Below are 16650 nucleotides of genomic sequence, written 5' to 3' on the forward strand. Positions count from 1 at the left end.
AATCGTAGAATTGTATCTCTTGTGGAAGAAGTTGAGGAAGACTCTGAAGAAGAAGGATTTGCAGGGGACAATGAACCTATCTTTGATGAAGAAGTCACATATGGAGATCAAGGGATGAGTTTGGTGGTTCGACGCAGCCTAAACACTTCTCTTGCAGAGCAAGATCAGTCACAGCGAAACAATCTTTTTCATACAAGGTGCACTGCTCATGGTAAAGTTTGTGAAGTTATCATTGACGGAGGGAGCTGCGAAAATGTGGTTGCTACTACCATGGTGGAAAAATTAAATCTCAACACTGAGAAACACCCTCGGTCTTACAAGCTATCCTGGTTACGAAAAGGAAATGAGGTAAGGGTTGACAAAAAGTGTTTAGTTCAGTTTTCAATTGGTCCAATTTATAAAGATGAAGTTTGGTGTGATGTTGTTCCCATGGATGCGTGTCATTTATTGCTGGGAAGACCATGGCAATATGACAGAAAGGTTGTTCATGATGGGTACAAAAATACCTACACTTTTGAGAAGGATGGAGCAAAAATTATTCTTGGTCCTACGAAGGAAATTGAGGTTGGAAAAAGGCCAGGGTCTGCTAAGAAATCTGAAGATGATGTTGAGAATAGAAGGAGCAGGAATAACAACCTGCTTTCAAGATCAGAATTTCTTGAAGAGCTTTAAGAACAGAGTGCAGTTTTTATGCTTGTGATTTTGGAAGCACCCGGGGAGCATCCAGAATCTTCACCAGAGTTGTAAAAGATGTTTGACGAGTTTAGTGGCGTGGTCACTGAAGAAATTCCTGCTGGGCTTCCCCCAATAAGTGTTAGCATTGAAGCCACCCTCAAGTGCAAGAGGTACAAGTTATAGAATAGGGGATTAAGTAAGGATGTCGAACCCACGAGGATTGGTAAATTCTTTCCTAGCTAGGGAAAACCTAAGGAAAAACTAGAAGAATATGCAAATGTACAATCACAAACAAAGGCTCACAAGTGAAACAAAGTTCATGGTGAGTATGTGCAAGATGGTGTGTAGAGATTTAATTTTGATTTTGAGATTGGTTTATATTCAAATTGAAACAATGAAAGCAAGTAATTTTGATTTTGAGATTGGTTTATATTCAAACTAAGCTAAACTAAACAAGTTGTTATCAAATGGATGGGAGTTAGGGCATCGAGTTTCACCTTTTGCCTCCCTTGCAAGCATTAAAGCAATTGAATATGAATGATGCAAAGCTAATTGTCCAACTACCCTCTTAGCATCCGGATAGGACTACTAAGGCTTAAACCCCTTTCATTGTATTAACTCTAACCGGATAAGTCTAGAGCTAACTACCTAGAGACAAATTCAATTACCGGATAGGTCTCAATCCTTTGCCCCTAAATGCATAAAGCTTAGAGTTTAGGAACCAAGCAAGCAAACCAATCCTATCTCTAGGTGATTTTAGCTCACTACCCTCACATGCACACATGGTGTGCTTTCATGCTCCCTTTTTGCCTAAAGGTAATCAATATCTAGGAAAAGCTTCATGTCATGGCAAACACATAACTCAAATTGATTAGGTCTAAGTAATACATTCAACTATTGACATAGCATGTGAGAATGACAACATGAATTTGCATCAATTTATAAACAAAAGCATCAATACAAGCAAGTTTGGCTAGGGTTGAACTAACTAGTTCACTACTTACACATAGCTAGATACACAAGCTTCAACATTCTATTAAACATCAAATACATAAAGAGATAGGGAGTAAAGGGTGACTATTGATGATGCTGGAAGAGGTGGTGGAGATGGGTCTCCAAGAACATGATGTGGTGGTAGTCACCTCATTCTCCTTGCTCCAAGCTCTTGATATTGGTAAGAATAGTGAAATTTAGAATCTCTAAGGTGAGTTGTGGTGTTGAGTGGTGGAGGAAATGGAGGTTGTAGTGGAGGAAATGAAGGTTTTAGAGGTGGAGATGGTGGTTTTAGTGGTGGAGATGGTGGTGTATTCTCTAGAGAAAAAATGGATCTTGGATACGATGAAGATGATTGAATGGAGTCAAGAATGCTGAAGAATTGCCCTTTGGCATCTCTTTGATCAACTATGTATGTCCTCTTTTTGGTCCCAAAGTGTGCAAGAGATGCTCTTACACCATTGTCCCCTAAATGGTCCCAAATTGGCAAGGTGACAAAAGGACAAAGTGTAGGGAGATATTTGAATTTCAAGTGATGGGATATTCTCACAATCATGGTCCTCCTTTGCTGGAAAAAAGGCCCTCCATGAGTGGCGGCTCGCCGGAAAAGTTTGCCGGAAAAGTCTATTTGCAATTTTCTTCCAATCTCCGTGTCTTCTTCCCCTAGCTTCAAATCTTCGCATTTCAAGCCTCAAATAGTCATTTTATTCTCAATGCAAGGTTTCCTACAAATAAAAGGAAATGGATTAAAAAGGGTAAAATAGCATGAAAGACAAATCAATTTTCATAATTATGGGGCACAATTGCATAAGTAATTTGTGACTCAACAATAAGAGGTATCCAACATCATATTGATTTTGTTCCAGGAGCTGTCATTCCTAACAAGGCAGCGTACCGAATGAACCCTAAAGAATTTGAAGAATTGCAAAGGCAACTAGATGAGTTGATGTCTAAAGGGTTAATAAGGGAAAGTATGAGTCCATGTGTTGTGCCAGCTTTACTTGTACCTAAGAAAGACGGATCATGGTGGATGTGTGTGGACAGTAGAGCAGTGAATAAAATCACCATCAAGTACTGATTCCCTATTCCTCAGCTTGATGATCTGCTTGACCAGCTTCATGGAGCTACAATCTTCTCCAAAATAGATTTGCGAAGTGGTTATCATCAAATTCGCATGAGACCAGGAGATGAGTGGAAGACTGCTTTCAAAACTCGAGATGGTTTGTATGAATGGATGGTAATGCCTTTTGGATTGTCTAATGCCCCTAGCACGTTCATGAGGCTTATGAATCACATTTTTAAGTCTTTTATTGGTCAATTTGTGGTTGTCTACTTTGACGACATTCTCATTTACAGCAAGGACCAAAGTTCTCATCTTAGACACCTACAACAAGTGTTGCAGATGTTGCGGGAGCAAAAGCTATTTATGAACCTAAAGAAGTGTGAGTTTCTGACCTCCCAATTAATCTTTCTGGGATATGTTATCTCCTACAATGGAATCACAACGGATCCAACCAAGGTTGAGGCAATTGTCAATTGGCCTATTCCTGCTACACTTCATGACATCAGAAGCTTCCATGGCTTGGCTTCTTTTTACCGACAATTCGTAAAAGGGTTCAGCGCCATTATAGCTCCAATAACAGAGTGTTTGAAAGGGGGAAAATTTCAGTGGAACACGATGGCGTAGCAGAGTTTTGAGCTAATAAAAGAAAAAAATTACAGAAACCTCAATCTTAGTGCTTCCTGATTTCAACAAAGTTTTTGAAGTGGATTGTTATGCTTCAAATGTGGGGATTGGCGCTGTCCTTAGCCAAGAAGGTAAACCTGTTGCCTTTTTCAGTGAGAAGTTGAATCATTCTCGCACCAGGTACTCTACTTATGATAAAGAATTCTATGCCATTATTCGAGCTTTAAATCATTGGAGGCATTATCTTATTTGCAAGGAGTTCATTCTTTTTTCTGATCATAAGGCTTTGAGATTCATTAATGGACAGCATAAGTTGAATAACAGACATGCTAAATGGGTGGAATTTTTGCAAGCCTATACTTTTCATATCAAGCATAAGTCTGGGAGTTTGAATCAAGTAGCAGATGCATTGAGCAGGAGACATTCCTTTCTAAATACAATGCAAGTTAAAGTTTCAGGGTTTGAAATTCTTAAGGAGCAATACTCAGAAGATCCATTCTTTAAGCAAATCTGGACTAATTGTTCTAAGGGTCCTATTGGCTCTTATTTGTTACAAGAAGGCTATCTTTTCAAAGGAAATAGACTCTGCATTCCTGAGGGGTCCTTGCGAGAAAACATCATTGCTGAAACACATGCTGGAGGTTTAGCTGGGCACTTTGGTAGGGATAAGACTCTTTCACTAGTCAAGGAGCATTTTTATTGGCCTCAATTGGAGCGGGATGTTGCTCGGTATATTAAAAGATGCAAAACTTGTCATATGACCAAATCCCAAGGTCAGAATACAGGGTTGTACACTCCTCTGCCGATTCCCACAGCTCCTTAGGAAGATGTTAGCCTTGATTTTGTGACAGGGTTGCCCCGGACTCAGAGGAACAAGGATTCAGTCATGGTGGTGGTTGATAGATTTTCAAAAATGACTCATTTCATACCATGTAATAAAACCAATGATGCTTCTAATGTTGCTGATTTATACTTCAAAGAAGTTGTCAAACTTCATGGCATTCCAAAAACAATCACTTCTGATCGGGATTTTAATTTGTTGGGCATTTTTGGCGCACTTTATGGAGGAAGCTGGGAACCAAGCTATAGTTCAGTTCTTCTCATCACCCTCAAACTGATGGGCAAACTGAAGTTGTCAACCGCAGTCTAGGTAACTTGTTGCGAAGTTTAGTTGGAAAGAATCTGCGTCAGTGGGACTTGATCTTGGCACAAGCTGAATTTGCTGACAACCGGTCTCCAAGTCAAACAACTGGTACCAGTCCTTTTTTTGTTGTCTATGGAAGAAATCCAATGAGTCCTTTGGACTTAGCTCCTCTCCCAACAACAGTTCAGTTCAGTAGTGATGCGGCAGAGCAAGCCAAGAACATCAAGCAGTTACATGAGCAAGTGCGGAAGAATATACTCCAGAAAAATGCTAAATATCAAGCTCAAGCCAACAAACACCGAAAGCCAGTGGTTTTCAAAGAAGGGGATCTGGTGTGGATTCATCTTCGCAAAGAAAGGTTCCCTAGAGGAAGGCATGGCAAGCTGAAGCCTAGAGCAGATGGTCCTTTTAAAGTACTCCAACGCATTAACAACAATGCTTACAAGATTGAACTCCCTGGAAACTATGGTGTCCAAGAAACTTTCAATGTTGCGGATCTTTCTCCATACTATGAGAATGACTATGAAGAGAACTCAGTGACGAGTTCACGCGAAGCGGAAGCGAATGATAACGAGGAAGACTTTGAATCTGGACATAACATAGGATTAGCAGCATATTGATTGAAGGAACAGAGTTCCAAGGGACATTCAATTAAGATATGGAGTTCCCAGACCTTGGAATTAAGAAACCTTGGGGAAGCTGCAATCAAGGCTAAAAATAGCTATCTTTATTTTCAAGTTTGAATAAGTAGTCTTTCTGTTTTCCCATCCTTATAAAAGGGGGATCTACTTCCAATTGAAAGGGGACTTGACTTTTATTAGAAATAAGAATTCAAATTGGAGAAGAAGTTCTTCCCAATTGTTGTTTAAACTCTTATCTCTCAGGTGGATTCCTAGAGTGGCGAGTTTGCTCTTATCTTCTTGGTGGATTCCTTGGAGTGGCGAGCACAATCTATCAGCTGTCCTATCTTGGTGTAGTGAGTTTCTTCCAGCTCCTATATTCCGGTACCAGATGAGACTCCTGCTATTATTCAGGATGTTCTCTACGAGGATTATTGTAAGTGTTTTCCTGTAGCACGGGGTTCAGGTTTTATGTCCCCCCGTTGCAAAATCATAATATTAATATAATAAATGGAACCGAGTGTGAGGCTTCCAAACCCCTTTCAAAAAAAAAAAAAAAATGACAAAGAGTATGTAATGACCATTCTGGCTTGAGATGAATAATATATTTCTTTGATTCAAAAAATATTAAGGGACGAAAGACTCTTCAATCAGTTAGTTGTTTCTAACTAGCAGCAATACCAATAACTAAGATTCCGCCGATTTCGGCTATTTCTTTCCTTTGTATCGAAGATTCTGTTAGCTCTATCTCCATTTATTTTAGAATCTCCACTCAACCATTTATGGTAATGTTGACCTCAAGATGAAGCCATTCAAAGAATGATATCATAGGGATTCTATTACAGTTATTTTAATATCTCACATACTTTATAGACTTATAGAATAGAGATTATGTTTTAAACGTTGGATAATATACAGTAGTGGTATCACAAAATCACGTACGAATTGGGATTGTTCATGATAATTTTATCTTGATGTTCTCTTCTGTCCTTAGTCATGCCACTTTACAGTCACGTACATTTCAAGAATTCCATTTGAAAATCACAGTTTTTTTTCCTTGGCAAAATCAATAATAACATATAATTATGAAGTCATTGACAGTGTAATAGGTACGGGTGCAACACATAGAGCTTAACCTCTGTTACTGCCAGCAGCTTAGTCATCTGATAATCAATCTTCAAGAATGTAACAGTATTACATCATGCATGCATTGGTTTTCTTTACTATTACAAAATCCCCTCCAATCTTGCTTTTTCATAACTGTTTCGAGCTGCCATTACTTGTAACTATCGTTTCACATAGCATGAGAGTTTAACAACAAAATATACTTGTTGTAGAAACTTATTGTTTGAACCCAAAATAACATTTTTTCCCAATAAGGGAGACTCGAAGAAAACCGGGCCAGTATCCGTGGCCCAAGCTATATATTTTCGATAAGCTCGGAATATATTGTTTAGAGGCTAAATAAAGCCTACTTGGAGGCCAAGCAATCTTGGAGCAAATCTGAATATTCTTTGATTTATTATTAATTATCAAGATATCTGATAATTAATGGTGATTTGTTTGCTTGATTGCCAAGTACTGTGCAAGCGAGCAGATTGGGTTGATCAATTAAGGAAGGATACAATTTCCCTTCACTAGCCTTCACAAGCAACAATTATGGCTGCCCATGCAACTAATGGCATGCACGTACAGTATATACTTCCATGCAATCATGCTTGATGGTGATACATATATGTATATATGATGTGGTGGCTCATGCATGATTTAATTAAGGAAGGGATATGGTGGACACGTGAAGCATGGCACAAGTGACAAGGGATATATATATATATATATATATATATATATATATATATATATATATATATATATATATATATATATATATACAATTGCACATGCATGGCAGAGGATCAATTAAGGAATCTATCAACCTTAATTGTGAGTCTTCGCGAAGATACCTCGCGATGTATTACGTCCAGTATCAAAACTATTAAGAGTTTTGATTTGATTCAAGGCCAATAACTGTGGCCTAAAATATAGTATTTCATTCATATTTGGAAAGTGAATCTGCAACAGCCTATATATAGAGGCTAAAGACGATACAGAAAAGGCACCTCTCTCTCATATCAATCAATCCTAGCGATTACAAAGCCTCCCCGGAGCAAACCTTCAACGTTGTTGAAACCCGGTGACCGCCCGCCAGTCCTAGTCTCTCCAAGAGCCGACTGTCAGCATCACCAGATCAACCCGGCGACCGTACTGTCCTAGTCTCCCCAGGAGCCGACTGCGAGCGCAACCGCAACCATTACTACCAGCGAAGCAAGGGTAACGCCCTCGCAACCCAGCGAAGCTAAAGTCACGCTTTAGCGCAACCCGTGCTTTCTCCAAACTTCCCAGTGATTGCTCTGCTTAGTCTACAATACTAAGTATCGATTCGGTGACGCGAAGAGATCACACCCAAAGTCCTTATCCGTAAGGCAGAAAGTCCTTTCCCGGAAGGCTAGAGAAGAACATTGTGGCGAGGTTGGTGCTCTCCTCGTCCACAACGCTTGAAGAAGAAGTCAGGTCAAGGGACTACCCTGACGACTGCACCCCACGGTGCTGGCACGCCTGCGCACACGCTCAAAAGAGACAGTTTGCAAGCCAACTGGTTTTTGCGCCAAACACTTATAACCTCATTAAACAGCTCTTGTATGTTTTGAGCTTGTGACCTTCTCACTAAACAGAGAAAAATAGAGCAAACAACAGAGGTAAGATGGACGGTACTTGTAGTCCAGTGAGGGTCAACGTTGTGGAGAAATCTGAGATTTCTCCACCACCAGGCTTAGCTCCTACCACCTCTCTCCCTCCCACTTTTTTCGACATTGGATTCCTCATCCCCTGTCCCAACAAAAGCGTGTTCTCCTTTGAATTCCCTCACCCACTTCACGATTTCACCAGAAACCATCCTTCCCAAGCTCGAACACCTCCTCTCCCTCATTCTCCGAATCTTGTTTCACTTAGCTTCCTATCTCTTCGATCTGCCCTCCACCACCTTCCGATCGAGCCTTTCTCCAGTACGCTGCTTCGGGCATAGTGATGTACCAACATAATTTTTCCGAAACATTCATAATTAGGAAAGCAACGTTTAAGAATATAAATGCAGCAAGGCATATAATACACAGGCAGCTCAGGCTACCCAATATTCTGATACAGTGATATCTAATTTGATGTTCACAAAGATTGCTTACAAAAGTACTGGAAATAAACAGGTACGGTATATCATATAATCCCTCACTACTCAAAGTAACTAGACTAAGATAGGGGTCGTCTTGGGTACATTGGTGTTTGCCATACCCTTATTTTTTTATTTTTTTTATTTTTTTTTACTTTTAGTAAATTAATATAGTGGAAACCTACTGAACTGGTCAACAGGTTACCCAATTAAATATCGACATGTGTCATTTTAAAAAATAAAATTTACCATATTAACAACACACTCTTTCTTGATATGTAACATTGTTAAAAATCATGTAACAAGTATTGTCAAAATAATAAATTACACATAGTTGAACTACAATTACGACTTATAACAACAGTTGTTGTGGTTATTGTAATCGAGTGGTCAAAGATGTAAATATCATATTTGGACAACTTTTATCAAATTTAGAACCTTGATTATCAAGTGGAGAAGCTCCTTACAATACTGAGTTGTTACATATCTTTTGGTCTAATTTTAATTTTACCATGCTCACAACACAAATGTTGTCGGAATTGTAAAATGGTTGGTAATCTTGTAAATGGTATAGTTTTTGAAGTAATTACTACAATCAGAACAAAAGTTACCGCTTTTACACCAATAGTTGCGAGTTATGGTAAAATATGTAGTCATTGAATAATTATTCCATTAATGATAAAAATATAAATATTTACTATTTTGCATGTACGTTTGAGGTTGGTTGCTTTGCTACATTGTCAAAAGATAGAACACCGTTCTTAATTAGTCCTTCTAATGGTTAAATAAGTTGTGTATTTGGACCAAAAAAAAAATTCGAAAACTTCTAGGCAAATAAAGCATATTTGAATAAAGATCGGGAAAAGTTCAATTTCCAGCCTATCAAATCTTGGGTTATGAGAAAGGGACAATAGATAAGAATTGCAGGATAACCGTTAAGTCAATTTACATTTCATTTGGTTTCACAAAAAAAAAAAAAAACATATCGTATCTCTAAATATTAAATAAGTATACAGATTGGAGGCATCCGGGAATCAGTTGCCAGAGATGGCTGACTCACTTGGCACCCCTCAGGTTCCCAGAGTTTTGTTTAGAAATTTAATACTGATAAAATTTGTGTCTAAATCCTCGCTTATAGAATAGTCGTATGCAACTGTTGAAGGGCTGCCTGATATATATGTCGATCACTATCCACACCAAAATTCTACCCATCACAGCCGGCAATATCGAGCATTCCAATGCAAAATTACCCATGTAATAAGCCATGGCGATCCAATGTTGTAAAACATGCCGGCCAATGAACCAAAGTTTCCAATGTTCCTCTATATATATATATATATATATATATATATATATATATATATATATATATGTTCTATATAAACATGCATAACTAAACCCAAAGGTCAATCAACCAAAGAAATATTGTAATACCCGAAAAATTCAAATTAATGTCCGATGACATTTTGGAAATGATTTCGTAGGCGTGGGCACGAATACGAAGCTTGAAGGAGTTGTGGAATTAGTTCGAACGATTTTATTTCGAAAACGAACGTTATTTAGGGGGTCTTAAAAAGTGACTTCTTATACGTACAGAATTTGGGAAAACTTTCTTCATGAAAGTTGTACAGCTCGTCGATACGATCGCGTTCATATACGGAACGTAAAAATCGGAGTTCGTATGAATTAGTTATGATTATTTGAAAAAGTTTCCAATTTAGTATAAAGCTTCCATTTTTGGAAATTTCCAAAAATAATTTCAGAATTTCCAAAATTGGAAAAACTGAAACTCTCTCAAACCCGACGAAAATGGTCTCAAATCTTCCACCGGCCATATCTCCCTCCACAGACCTCCGATCGACTTGATTCCAAAATCATTTTCATTCGCCTTGAAGTCAGTTAAAACTTCCTAGAAGACATCAAAGTGAGAAAAGAACCATGGAAGGCGCTAGTAGGCCGAGAAGCTGCACAGCTCGAGCTGGAATTCGCCCGATGCTGCTCTTCCTTCACCGGCCGATATCTCTCTCATCCGACCTCGAATCGAGTTGATTCCAAAAGGGATTTTGTTGGGATTGAGCTATATTACAACTTTGTAGAAGACATCGAGGGGAAATAACCAACGTGGTAGCCGTTACAAGTCGAAGAACACGGTGCAGTCGAGCTGGAAATCACCTCCTTTCCCCACCGTCGTTCTCCCTCCTCCGCCCACCTTTTGCCGTGATTCTTGAGGGGATTCTGCACTTCTGAGGATGTAGATCATTTTCCCTAAGGTGGATTGCATCGATTTCATCTGTGGAGATCGAATTGGAACGAATTCAAAACTAGGGTTCTTCGGGTTTCAAACCTTATGAGGTAAAATTCTACTTTTTGACTTATAATTTGACTTTGGTGTAGTTATGAAAGTTTTAATTCGAGTTAAGATGAGGAACTTTCGTGTTGGGAGTTTTGTCAAATTTTGATTTTGGATGGGCGGCGGTGCCGCCACTGTGATGGTGGTTTCCGGCGACCTCCGGCCACCCCAAGGATAGTTTCTGCCCATTTTTATGTTCTACATGTTAAGGCGATCATTTCGATATATTATACGCAATTTTTGGATATCGTATGATTAAGTTATGAATTTTTACGTTTCGATCGATTTCGAATCGTTCGATTTATGATCTGTGAAGATCTGACCGTCCGATGGACTTGTAGTTTTGATATGTTGATCGTATGACTGTCCCGATGACTTTGTGTGGTCACGGGCGAGGATCCGACCGTTGGATCATCGTATAATTTCGATCCGACCGTTGGATCATCATTAAATTAGAATCCGACCGTTGGATTTCCGTATATGTGTGCTTTTGAGTTGTTGGCTAAGTTAAGATCATTATTGGATTAGGTGATCGATGGATTTATTTGGCGGACGATTTGTGAGATTGTTATTTGAGCTGTTAAGAAGACGCAGCTGGATTAGAGGTGAGTAAATCTCACATGGTTCATATTACGAACCAAAGGTCGTTAATTTCTTTATTTATATTGTGATTGAAGTGAAAATGTGTTGGAATTACATTATATCATGTAATTGTTGTTTTTTTTGTGAGAAAACATAAGTGAGTTGAAGTGTAACATTTGAGTCAGATAAGACATTTTTTGTAAATGTTTTGATCTACGGATTGGTCACCAGTGGTGACAGAGGCAAGGTCTTCGTAAGCGTGAACCTTGGCCAAGGCGACACATTACGTAAGATTCAGTTAGAGCTCTAGTTTGTCTGCCATAATATGACATGAATCAGCGAGTTGGACTACTCGGGATTTCATGAATACAGTATGACATGAAAGTAGAGAGTTGGATTACTCTTGATCATGAATACATTTTTGAAAGTTAACGTATGACATGAAAGTAGAGAGTTGAATTACTCTTGATCATGAATACATTTTTGAAAGTTAAAGTATGACATGAAAGTAGAGAGTTGAATTACTCTTGATCATGAATACATTTTTGAAAATTCATAGTATGACATGAATCAGCGAGTTGGACTACTCGGGATTCATGAATACAGTATGACATGAAAGTAGAGAGTTGAATTACTCTTGATCATGAATACACCTTTATTATTTTAAATGTGTCGAGTGGTGAGTGATGAGATTTGTTGGAAAATGGTTTGGAAATGGAGGTGGAATGATTTGTTTTGAGTTGGGTTGAGTGGTAAGGATTGAGGTTGGGGGTGTTTACTTGAGTTAAAGTATTTGTGAGATAATAAAATCAACCTTCCCTTCTTGTTTACTCATACGAGCTTTGCAAAAAGCTTACCGGGTTTTGTGTTGTTGCAATCCCGGTACACTATTCAAACGGTGTAGCGGGTAATCCTACAGGTCAGGAAAATCAGGAAGGTGATCGAGCTGCGTAGAGTAGCTGCATTTGTGTAAATTTGACTTTCTTTTGTGAGGTGTGTTATGCTCATTTGAGCTACATTTATATTTGGAGAGAGTGTGCTGAAATCAATAAACTCCTTGAGGATTTGGTTATGTAATATTGGTGGTGTGAGGTGTGTTTGTTCTGAGAAAAAAATTCAGAACGTTATTGTAATAATTATTATTCATGTTTCGGATTTGAATTTGTTATTCAAAATTCGGGGCGTGACAAATATAATCTTTACTTCAAAAGAAGAAGAAAGATATGGCTAGGGCTAACTTGGTTCTACTTCTAGTTGTCTCTCTTCTTGTCCTGATTTCAGTAGCTGAGAGTAAACGATTTGCTGGTAAGAAGTTTTCATCTTCATAGTTAGTAATTTTTATCATTTGTATCATTGACATTTTCTTCAGTATATGAATCTTCATTTTCCGTCCGCTTTATCTAATACATACAACGCTACATGCATGCAGTAGGATTTGCGGAGAAGAAGACTTCCGCGCTGGTCTGTAATTCTGTTTATGGTGCAGAGGAAGGTGATACTTGCACTAGTGTCGCTCAAACGTTCAAACTGAGTCTCGATGCCTTCCTTTCCATTAACCCTAATATCAATTGCGACGGCTTCTTTGTGGGTCAATGGCTCTGTACTGATGGTGCTCCGAAGTGAGTTACTGCGTACATTCTCATATACGTTCGATTGAGGACAAATGATTGTATGAATAAAAAGGATGGGCTAGCTGAGCTTCTATCACCTCACTCAAAGCATTGTTTTCTCATACCAAAAAAAAAAAGGCATTGTTTTCCCCTACTTGTTAATTTTGTTTAATAAATGGTAATTGCCTTTCAATAGCCACTGTTGGTCTTATAATGCAATGGTCTCTACAGCAACTTGTCCGCTAACCTTTAGAAGTATTTAACTTACTAGATGTCAATAGGATAATGACCAACTCATAATCGTATGTCACAAAGTTGCCAACTCATAGGCTTTCTATTGTACTCCATTAGACTTATTTTGATTCGTATTCAATGAATACATAAGTTCATCTCTCACGTATCGATGATCAAAAACTTTATATATACACCATGAAGATGGGCAAAAATGGTATAGATCATTTGTCTAGTAAGAAAATACTCTCTAGATATAGCAGGTAACATATATCTGTACTGCAGTTCCATCGATCTCTCTGTGAAATCACATCCGCTAGACATCTGGCCAGATTACAAAAAGTTAATCACACAACACTAATCACACAGTTAATCACACAACACTAATCACACAACAGAACAGAAATCGTCTGTTGTGTGTTTAAGTAAACTCTATTGTACAACGGTATTAGTGATGTTCTGTTGTGTGAATGTCAACAAAATGATAACTTTTTCCTCAGAACTACATTGCACAACACAATTATGTATTGTCCGTTGTATGAGTCTTAAAAATTTAGTGGCAGATTTCCCTCCACTCTCGAGTCTTGGTTGCCTCTTGAAATCTGAAATTTGGGCTACTTGGTACAACGGTGCCTTGAGATTTCCGTTGTGTGATTGAAAACTGGATGCCAAATTTTGAAGAAGCTTGCTTGAATGTCTTCCACAAGGTAAACCTAGTGCAAGCTATAGAAATTAGACAACAGAAGTTATAATTTTCTGTTGTGTGAAGTGGGAACATAGGTAACAACATTTTGAACCAAACTGCTGTAGGCGGCATATTTCCCTCCATGTTTTGGCATTTTAATTTTTTGCAGTGCTCTCTTACAACTGTTTGTTAGGTTTCTGTTGTGTGAGGAACTTCAAAATTTGTTGAAGTTTAATTATGCCTCCCACCCAGCCCTAGCCACATCGTGTTCGAAAGAAAAATAAAACAAAATGAAACCTAACCTCTCGACTCTCATTCGTGAAACCTTTCTCTCTCTCTCCCTCCCCTCCACGAAACCCCTCTCTCTCATGAAACCTCTCTTTAATCTCTTCACCGTGCTTCGATGTCCTTAACCTCTTCACTCTCCGACTGCCACCACCACCTCCGCACAATCCTTCCTCAGGCGCTGTGCTTCGATGTCCTTCACCTCTTCATTCGGCGTCGGCAACACAATCAAGATTAGTTTCTGCTCCTCTTACTCTTACAAGTAATTCTCTAATTGCAGGGTTCTTCTATTTGGTTTCTTGAGTTTCTTCTCATTGATACACAAGTGTTTGTGTTTGTACCCAGGTTTCGGTTCTCTTAGATTGTTCATCTTTCTCTTGGATTTAGGGTTTGTGAGTACTGAATTTCCGATTCAGAGTTCTGCATCTACCTTTCAAATTTTACTTCATTGAGTTCTGCATCTGCTTTGTGATTTGTGTACAGTGAATCGAAAAGATGGAGGGGAAATGCAAACCAAGCCTTTCTTGGAAGTGTACGAGAGGAGCACAGACAGAAGAGGACCTCCGTCGTCCGGCAAGCCTTAATCAATGGGCATTGCCGCTAAATCATGGAGGGAGGAATATTCCCCTGAAACAGATAACCATCCTCTCTCAGATCCTTATCCTTTCAATTTAATGTTTCAAACATCAATTGGTCCATCTGGTTCGAGCACTGGGTGAGCATTTGAACCATTAAAGAAGTTCAGAGCTAGCTGTTTCTTTTTCCTTCTAATATTTATATATTACATCTTGTTGTCTGCTTTTTACATGTTTTGTTCACTCTTTCTTGTTTTTCACCACTACGAGAATGCTTGTAACTTGTGGTATGTTGCTGAGTGCATGTCCAGCTTGTGCAATTCCTGACATGTTGCTATATGTGCAGATATCTCCTCGCCAAGGCCTGTTGAGAGTCTGTGAGTGAGGTTGAGAACTTTGTTGGAACTTCCGATGTTCCCAAGGGATGAACAAAAGCCCGGCCAATCTGCAAGATTAATCTCACTGGGTGAAGTAGTGGATTCTAAGGTTTGTTCTATCACATTTTACTCAACTTCGTTTTTCGTCTTTTGTATCTCTTCCAGTGACATTACTGACTATGATTTCATATCATTTTGGATTCCAAGATTGTGGAGAATGAAACTCTTGGCTACTTCATCGGGAGAGTATATATCTTCCTCACTCGTCTGGGTATAGACAAGAACCGTTTGAGGTTCAGGCAACACCTTGCTAAAGAAATGACTCACTATGCTGCTGACTGCTGGGATGCTGAGATTGAGACTTCCTGTGGCTGGATTGAGTGCGTCGGTATTGCAGATAGATCTGCATATGACTTGAAGGCTCATTCGGTTAGGACTTGTTTGATGTTATTTACAATGTTATGCTTTAATACGATTAGTCTATGTTCATAGACAATTGTTTTCTGCTCTTTGGCAGGGGAAAAGTCGTCTTGAGGCACATGAACACCTTTCAGAACCAAGAGTGTAATACCCCGAAAAATCCAAATTAAATTCCATGGATTTTTAGAAATGATTTTACGATAGTAGGAGCGAATACGGAGCTTGGAGAAGTTGTGGAATTAGTTCGAACGATTTTATTTTCGAAAACGAACGTTTTTTAGGGGGTCAACAAAGTTGACTTTTTATGCGTTCAAAATTTGGGAAAACTTCCTTCATGAAAGTTGTAGAGCTCGTCGATACGATCGCGTGCATATGTGGAACGCAATATTCGGAGTTCGTATGAATAAGTTATGAATATTTGAAAATTGAGATTTTTCTATAAATAGCAGAAAAATCAGAATTTTTCATTAAGGACGAAAAAATCTCATTTTTGCGGAACAGTCCCTCCGGTCTCTCTCTCTCGGCCTCAGACCCGCCGGGTTTCTGCCGACCCGACCCGGCCGGAAAGGGCACTTCCCGGCGTCCTCCGGCCACGACCCGGCCCTCTCCGGACTCGCCGTGCCACGCCCAGCCGCCTGGTGGCCTCCCCTTGCACCGCCGCTGCCCCCAGACCTGGATCGAAGCCCCCCCGAGCCTAGCTTTTGACCCGATCGGATCTTGGCCGTGCCGGCGTTGCACGGGCCGATCCTTCCCATTTTCGTGATCTCCTCCTCCCCCTGATCATCCCCATATAGGCCTTGCATGACGATTTTGGGTGTAGAGCGCTTGATCAAAGGTTTGACTTTTTCGACGGCTCTGATTCAATCTGGAATCAGATCAGACGCTCCGGATTAATCCAACTTCAACGCTTGATCTAGGACGATCTAGGCCGAACCAGGCTTAGCTCCAGGTATGAAAGACGATCACCCTTTCATTTTGAACAAGTTTGTAGTTGGTCGCTTTGCCATCGGAGGTGGTTGACCCGGAGTTGACCGCCGCGTTGACCGCCCACTGACCACCGCTTGTGGCGGCGCGTCAGACCATATTTCGAGTTTTCATTATCTAGGCGATGATCTATGCATCCATACGAGCGTTTTGATATATAACTTGGTCATGTTAGAAAAAGTTGATAAATAGTGGATTTACGTTTTTACGTT

General features: G+C 39.4%; 1 protein-coding gene and 1 long non-coding RNA gene across 2 annotated transcripts; both read left to right on the forward strand.

Annotated features, from left to right (window-relative positions):
* Positions 1-10115: 10115 nt before the first annotated feature.
* Positions 10116-12440, forward strand: LOC133726130 (uncharacterized). The gene is made up of 3 exons (XR_009854659.1): positions 10116-10691; positions 11218-11294; positions 12176-12440. It is a non-coding gene; the product is annotated as an uncharacterized LOC133726130 (long non-coding RNA).
* Positions 12441-14496: 2056 nt separating this feature from the next.
* LOC133732987 (putative glycine--tRNA ligase, cytoplasmic) lies at positions 14497-15602 on the forward strand. Its single transcript, XM_062160587.1, has 4 exons — positions 14497-14797; positions 15004-15143; positions 15242-15463; positions 15552-15602. The coding sequence occupies exons 2-4, from the start codon at positions 15069-15071 to the stop codon at positions 15600-15602; spliced, it is 348 nt and encodes a 115-aa protein (XP_062016571.1). The 5' UTR covers positions 14497-14797; positions 15004-15068.
* The last annotated feature ends 1048 nt before the right edge of the window (positions 15603-16650 follow it).

Source organism: Rosa rugosa, chromosome 1 (assembly GCF_958449725.1).
Source record: "Rosa rugosa chromosome 1, drRosRugo1.1, whole genome shotgun sequence".
Lineage (NCBI taxonomy): Eukaryota > Viridiplantae > Streptophyta > Magnoliopsida > Rosales > Rosaceae > Rosa > Rosa rugosa.

Coding starts and splice junctions, on each gene's coding strand:
- LOC133732987 (XM_062160587.1), top strand. CDS start 15,069: ATGTTCCCAAGGGATGAACAAAAGCCCGGCCAATCTGCAAGATTAATC. Junction 15,144..15,241: donor GTGAAGTAGTGGATTCTAAG/GTTTGTTCTATC, acceptor TTGGATTCCAAG/ATTGTGGAGAATGAAACTCT. Junction 15,464..15,551: donor ATGACTTGAAGGCTCATTCG/GTTAGGACTTGT, acceptor GCTCTTTGGCAG/GGGAAAAGTCGTCTTGAGGC.